Below are 8,270 nucleotides of genomic sequence, written 5' to 3'. Positions count from 1 at the left end.
GACAAAAACGACAAAATTGACAAGGAAGTCACATGATTTGAAGGTTGGATGCTTGTGGTGAGTTGTAACTCATAAGAGCAACCTGCATAGTGATCAAGTGTTGTCCTTGCTATGAGAAAACTCCCAAAGCAAGAGGAATAAATAAACAACCAGCATATATTGTATTTAGTTTTTTCATTTGACAGCATAATGACAGCTGAACGTAAACATCACATTTTGTTTTTTCATTTGACAGCATAATGACAGCTGAAAGTAAAGTTCAGATTTTGTTTTTTATATTTGACCATATAATGATAGCTGAATGTTAAGTTATGTTAATATGATTGGCATCGTTTCCTAGTTATGAAGTTATTGTAATGGCATTCATGTGTTTTGATAACCACAAAATTCCTTATTCCAAACCTGAATCATGTCTAGAAATGAAGACTTAATAAAAGTAGATAAATAAATGCTAACCATGATGACATGATAAGTATATATCACAGTCCTCTCTGCCAGATCCATTTACAGCCTCAACAGCGTCTATTGACAACCTGAGGGGAAGTGCTTAACAACCTTAGCAGTGCCCCTGACAATTAACTATATGGGATGCCACAATTTCTTAAAAAATTATATTATCAGCATATATGATGAACTTAACAATATAATGGGAGGCACTTTGAAGTCATTAACAGCTTTAAGTAAACCCAACAGGATTACAGCACATTTTTATTGCAAATATTCATTTACAACCTCAACGGCAGTTGTTGACAACCTAAGGAGAAGTGGTTAACAACCTCAACAGTGCCCCTGACAACTCACTCTATTGGATACCACAGCTTCTAAAAAAATTGTATTATCAGCACATATAATGACCTTAACAATATAATGTAAGGCATTTTGAAGTCATTAACAACTGTAACTAAACCTAATAGGATTACAGAAGATTTTTATTGCAAAGATTCATTTACAACCTTAATGGCGGCTGTTGACAACCTGAGGAGAAGTAGTTAACAATCTCGACAATGCCCTTGACAACTCATGCTGTGGGATATCACAGCCTCAACATAGCATCAAATTATAACCAAATGATATCATGTTACAATTTTAACTCAACAATCATGTGTTAAGAAATCATTAAACATTGCAAGTAGGAGAAATTGTCACTTTATATCAGTAACATAATTCAGACTACTAATGACAACCTCCACAGCGTCTAATAACAAGTCCATTACAGCCTATTGATAAGTACATCAAAATGCATATATGATATTATATCAAATTACAGCCAGATGTTATCTACTACTTGATATATCTATACAATATAACTACACCAAATTTACAACCCATTCAAAAAAGCACACAAATTGCATGTGTGGATAATGATGGACAACTTGAGGTGTGGGTTATGATATTTACAAAAGAATTATGTCACAAGCATTCACAAAAAGAAATATAAATAAGCCACTAACAAAGCTCAACTTGGATTGGAGTTCTGACAAGTCTTTACAGTGTGGCCTGGCTTATGGCATCTTCCACAGCGGTAAAGTTTTTTTATTTTGAAATTGATATTCAATCCTTCTTTTCTTTGGCCTCCCTGAGGGTCTTTTAGTGATTGGTGTGCCTTTCTTTATCATTCTTATTCTCACACAACCTCCAACATATTGCATTTTACCTTCTACACTATTAATAAATTGTCCCCCTATATGGAGATAACAGAATAAATGCTTCCCACTTGAAGTTGTCATCTTTCATATCAACCTGTCTAAATTGCTTGTTAGTAACAAGTCATACAGTTATATTAACAACCTTTGATGTACTCCTTAACAAGGCATTTAACAATCGCATCACAGGGCTTATAACAATAAAAACCTCTCATTTTCATCTACAACACAGTGTCAATTACTAGAAAAACAGAGCATCAATCACCAAAAAACAGAGCATCACCTTATAACCCTAACCACACATAACAAAACCACGCCTAAGATGATTAAGACCACATGTGATTAAAATGAGCTTCCCTTAATAGTTCAAGTGAGTTCATTTCATCCTTAATACCCACACACCTACAGTAAATCAACTTTTCAAACCAACATTGCACTTTCAATGGCTGTGGACGAAGAAGATAATGTTCTTAATAATGACACCTACAAAGAAGATGAAAAAAAAAACACAGCTTGCCTGGAATAATGGACAAAATGGCATCTGTTATAAACCTCCGTTCCTTCTTTTTTAAGCTTTTTCTTCTCATGCATACAAAGCATCCAACGCACCAGGAGAAGGCATTCCACTCTTTTTTTTTCTTTTTCAATCAATGAGGGCATAACAGACTTTTTACAATTCCAATTTATTACACACAGGTCCCTGGGGACTTAGGAAGAATTTAGGGATTTCCAAGAATTTTATCTGAATTAATTCTCCTCCGTGGGACCTGTGTGTAATTTTTCTTAATTTTTAATCGGTGAAAAATTGTTTCAAAATTATCATTCTTTAAAATGCACGCCTAATTTTACTGTACATATTATGATTGCCATTGTTAATTACTACTTTTTAGATAGTACGCAACTTTAAAAAAATTATATAACCATTTTTTAATAATATAGAAAAGCTTCAATCTCATAGATAAAGTATTAAATAATCAATCTGATCGGCATACTACATAACACTGAAATAATCACTCATTTCAAAGACTGGTTTGAAAAAGAATCTTGAATCATGAGGAAGGTACGTAAGAGCTTCTGTCTATATAAGAGACCTCACACTTCTACTAAATTCACGTAAGCTTCTTGATGAGATAACTGTCATTGAGAAGAAGAGAAACTTGCAGAGACACGCAGAAATACCTCAAACGAAAGAGTACGTACTTCTTGTTCGATCGCATCCTACAGAGATTAAGAAGATCGAAGATGCAGCCGAGAAAGGAAACGGACGAAGCAATGGAGATCGACAAGAAGAGAGAGATGGAGATTCAAGGAGAAAACAGAGCCAATAATGCATTTATGAGGTACGTTCAAGATTTTAATAATTATCTCTTCTTTCAACGGCGACCTCCGGTGGAGAGGGATTTGATTCATCAATTGACGCTGCCACGGAAGATGAGGGAAAAGATCGAAGAACGTTGGGGAGGTCACGAGATCATAATGGTGATACAAAAGAGGCTTCGTCACGGTTATTTGAGTGCCCAAGGCTTCTCAATTCCAGAAAACAAAATGTCGCAGGAAGCCAGAGGTCTTCTGAAACCTTGGGAGGTTGCGGCGGTGAACGAGACTTCAATAAAGAGAAATGACCTCGAAGGTTTTACTGTGACGCTGTGGGATCAAGAATTCAGAATGTTCAAGATGCTTTTGAAAAGGCAGCGAAATCGCTCTGTTCCTACCCTCGCTCTAACTTACTATTGGAAACATGTTATTGAAAAAAATAAATTGAAGGAGGGTGATATGATGCAATTATGGTCGTTTAGAAAGCGTGATGAACGACTTGGACTTCTGTTGCTCAACATTAGTCATAAGATGACATTACAGATTGTACAAGGTTTAGATGACTGTTTCTTAGTTGTAAGGACTTCTCGAGATCGATCTTTGAATATTACTTTGGAATTACTTCTGCAGTTACAATCTCCCCCCCCCCCTTTTTTCTTGTTTTGTTTTTCTGTCATGCTTTGCATGGTTAAGTGGTGACATGAGACTGACGGTTTAGATTTTATCTCGTTACTCAATTATTTAGATTTCAATGAGAGTGACTTAATATCTAAAATATTATACTTATGGTATAAATAATCTCAAAGGTAATATAACAGTGGATAATGGTTAAGATACCAAATACAGCTATTTTTATGTTATTCATCTTACGCAAGGTTTGATTAAAAGATTGGAAAAACTATTGAGAATGCAACGGGAAAAGTTTTGTTTTGTATTCTTTTTCAGTATAAGCATCAAAAGGATAAGCAGGCTTATATAATTGCATCAGCAGCTATTAGAATCACTTCTAACTCAAACTTCACATCAAACAATATTTCACTTGATTAGTAGTAACCTGGTTTGGTGTTATATAAATATCTCTCAAGAAAAAAAAAATTACAGATCAGAAAATTTCCCCAGATGGACAGCTTTTGAAAATGGCAAAACCTTCCCCCATGAAGAACCCCTTTTTTAATAATTATCAAGTTGGTGTGAATGAGATTTGTGACGTGACTGAACCAAAATAGAATATGGTTTATCTTTAATTCATGAAAAATAAGAAAAAAATTGCGTGTGGTTGTTCAGCATGGTACTCTGATGCATTTCAAGTTGAGTATGGGGGAAATAAGACTATTAAAATGTTAAAGATTGGATGATATGATAGAGGAGATTATCAATTTCAAATCATTTCACCACTTATATTTAATGAACTAAATATGAGTCAAAGAAGATCTGCATAGCTAAAAGGCGTAACCTAAGATATTAATTGCAATTTAAGCAGACAAATATAATGGACACCCAGAAGCAGGAACTAGTTCAAACCGGATAGACAGTTTCCTTGGTGTCAGAGTATTTATGTCTTCTCATACGGCACTGATCATAGTCTACTTTCAGCTCAACTCAGTTTGAAAAAATACAAAATTTTTGTATCACCCAAAAAAAAAATTTTTGTTCCTTTGTGGTCAAATTATTTGAATCCAGAGCAATAAATTAATTCTCAAAGCTTTCACGGAGATGAAGGTCGAAGGGTAAACAAATTGTGTTCTTTCTGAAACAGTGCATAACTGCATACAACTCAGCCTTGATCCTTGCATGTGACCAGTGACTCCACTTGAGTAGCCTGCTTTAGCTGCCCTTTCTCATTATGCATTGTGTCTCAGGAACCTTACTGAGATGGGTTCTATGAACGCAATCAGATTAGTAATCTGGTAGACAGGAGAAGTTACTTCCAAATGACATGCAAACCTGACTAAGCTCTGCAAGATGTGTTCATAACTGTTGCATCTCCCTGTTTCCTGGGTTTATGTAGTAAATGGAGAAACTGAAGCATGCGCAGGTAACTTCACACAGACATGAAATCTCTTGTTTCATTACTCAACCCCCTTACAATTTTTCCAATCCCTTTGGATCAAAGTGATTTGGAACAGTGACTTCTGTGACAGTTTGGATAGATTGAGAACTCCAAGTTGCAACAGCTAGGTTAGTGCAACGGAGAATATTTTTGCCCGAGATTTTCTGTATAAGGAACTCTCATCTGACTTCTATCATGCTAAAGCCACCGAGCTTGTCCAGTCCTTTATCCTTTATCATCCCTCTTATGACTTCTACATCTCTCCATCTTCCCAGCCCGGCATATATGCTAGATAGGATCACAAGTGGAGTTGGGTTTTCTGGTTCCAAATCTAGGAGATTCATAGCCATTTCTTTTCCAAGATTGCAGTTTAAGTGAGATCTACATGCTCCAAGCAAAGAAGCATAAACAGATGAAGATGGCTCCACTAATTCTTTCACTAGGTCTCGAGCTTCATCCAACCGGCCACATCGACCTAAAAGGTCAACTATACAACCAAAGTGCTCCGGCTTTGGGTCCAAGCCATGATCGTTTCTCATCATTCTGAAAATCTGCACACCTCTGTCAACCTCTCCAGTGTGGCTGCAAGCAGATAGAGCACTAACAAACGTTCCAGCATTTGGTCGAACCATTCGCTCCTGCATTTCATCGAAGATTTCAAAGGCAGACTCATTATCTCCATTTCTCCCATACCCACTTATCATTGCATTCCAAAATGCAGGGTCACTTGGCTTTATATCAAATTGATCATAAATGCCCCGTGCCCAAGAAGAGTGCCCACATTTCATGTACATGTCAATAAGTGCAGTTGCCAAAAATTCATCCTCATTAATATCAATTCTGAGAGCAAGTCCATGGATCTCTTTTCCATATCTCAAAGCAGATAAATCTGAACATGCTGACAAAAGACTTGTGAGAATTTTCAAACTTGGAGCCACGCTGGCTAGCATCATTTTCCGGAACCACAAAAGAGCTTCTGTGCTCTTCCCTTGTTGTGCAAACCCACTGATCATGGAGTTCCAAGTTGCTGAATCAGGATGCAATCCTTCGAGTTCAAGCAGTTGAAACAGTTCAAGAGCTTTCTCAAATTGTGCGTTTAACATCATTCCAGAAATCATCGTATTCCATGTTACTAAATTCCTGTTCCCTTCAAGATTGTTGAAGACATCAAAAGCTGAGTGCCAACAACCACACTTGGAATACATGTCCACAAGTGCAGTGACTACCCTAACCTCAATCCCTGTTACAACTTTGGTAATGAATCCATGAACTTGGCTGCCAAGATGAACATCCAAGAGACTGGCACAAGCAGAAAGGACAGAAAGCAACGTGACAGAATTGGGCTTATCATCAGAACATACCATCATATCCTTAAACACGTCCACTGCCAAACGAGGAACCCCTTTCTGCAGTAACCCTGTGATAAAAGCATTGTAGCTCACAACATTCTTGTTTACCAATCCTCCATATACTCTACTCGCAGAATTCAACTCTTCATGATTCGAATACATAGAAATAAGCGAGGTGGCAACGTAAGTATCTGATTCAACCCCCAATTTCACCGCCCAGCAATGTACCATCTCGCCATTCCTGACCCCATCACTGGCAGACAATAAACTGGCTAGAGTAACAGAATTGGGTCTTAAATTGCTAAATCCGATTATCTTGAATACCCTGAGAGCTTCTTCATGATACCCATTTTGCGAAAAACCAGAAACCGCCGCATTCAAAGAAGCCATATTTCGCTGAGGCATATCGTCGAACACCATGAGGGCATCAAGGAGACGATGGAGTTTCATGTACATTGCCGTAAGAGCAGTGGAAGCATAAGTATCTGCTTGAAAACCGAATTTGACGATATGGGCATGCAGGATTTGACCCAGCGAAGGAGATTTGAGCTTGGAACATGCTTTGAGGAGAGGAGGGAAGGTGAAACTGTGAGGAGACAGGGAAGCAGAGTGGAGTTGGGAATAGAGGTGAAGAGCTTCTCTGTATAAGCCATGTGATACAAGCTTCGCTATATCGCGCCTCATGGAAAGACAGAGAAGGCGACATTACTCCTTTGCCAGTTTCATCCCTCATAGCCTCTGAAGGACCTGTCCGGGGAGCTTACATTGCTTGTGACTTGTGAGGACTGAGGAGATCTCTTATTTTAAGGCGAAAAAAGATATAATTCATTAATTGATTATTCTATATTCTTTATTTTTTTTAATAAAACCTGAAAACTTCATTAGAACTAACAACAAAAACGAATACAAACAAAAATTAAAAACATATCCTTCGTCAACGTCCACCTCCTAATCGAGGAATGGAAGTTGATCAAAGAGTAAGAAATTCTCATCTATCCTGTGAACCAACTTAGCTAACTTATTTGTAATAGTTAGTTTATCTTTGTATACATGAGTAAGGTTAACTTGCTATTTTTTATAAATATTAAATCTAGCCCCATCTACCACATCCTTGAAAGGGTATTCAGTATTACAGCCTCTTAAGTACAGATTAATCGCCTCAATATAGTTAGTGATTAAATTGATTTTTGTGAACCCCTTGGCCCAACACAAATTTAGGCCGTGTATGAATCCACTTAGCAAATCAAAATAAAATTCAAAAAAATTTTAATTTTATTTTAAAATTTAGGAACTTTTTAATTTTTCCCTACTTAATATATCTATACTTTCTAAGAAAATAATGATCGATACAATAAAGAGTAAAATAATATATTTATATTAAAAAAATGTAATGATGTAACTTATAAATAAGAAAATTTGTGTTTTTTACTTTGTGAATAGGACTAGATGAGTGCTTTACTTATAGGGTTAGGATATTGAATACAGCCAAAAAATACTTTATAATGAATGATGCAAAAAAAATTAATTTAAAATATTGAGTATTACTAAAAATTATTCTAAGATGTTAAATATTGGTTAACTAGTATTTGTAACCAAGTTTTTTTTTTAACTAGTCTTTATAGTTTCTTTTAAAATTAAATGTATTAGTATCAATACTCACAATCTATTAATTAATGCTAACAATAAAATTAATTTAGGCATGTATATCCGTTGGCGAAAAAAATAATTCAAGTATATATTGAGTGAGTGTTACAATATAATATGCTAACACCATTTTTTATATAAATCAACAGATTATGAATATGGAAGCTCATCTCTTCACTCACACTACTTGATTTGTTTTCTTGGTAGGCTCGAGCGCAAATTAAAATCTACCAATTATGTATATAGGTGTAGATTGATATATACTCTTTA

The 8,270-nt window shown here is 36.0% G+C and overlaps 1 protein-coding gene across 1 annotated transcript; it reads right to left on the bottom strand.

Annotated features, from left to right (window-relative positions):
• Positions 1–4,393: 4,393 nt before the first annotated feature.
• Positions 4,394–7,175, bottom strand: LOC114759585 (pentatricopeptide repeat-containing protein At2g02750). Its single transcript, XM_028948786.1, has one exon. The coding sequence runs from the start codon at positions 7,038–7,040 to the stop codon at positions 5,187–5,189; it is 1,854 nt and encodes a 617-aa protein (XP_028804619.1). The 5' UTR covers positions 7,041–7,175; the 3' UTR covers positions 4,394–5,186.
• Positions 7,176–8,270: the final 1,095 nt, after the last annotated feature.

This window comes from Neltuma alba, unplaced genomic scaffold (genome assembly GCF_004799145.2).
Source record: "Neltuma alba isolate B1F8T4 unplaced genomic scaffold, ASM479914v2 tig00010867_pilon, whole genome shotgun sequence".
NCBI lineage: Eukaryota > Viridiplantae > Streptophyta > Magnoliopsida > Fabales > Fabaceae > Neltuma > Neltuma alba.
This window is presented reverse-complemented; position numbering and strand designations above follow the sequence as displayed.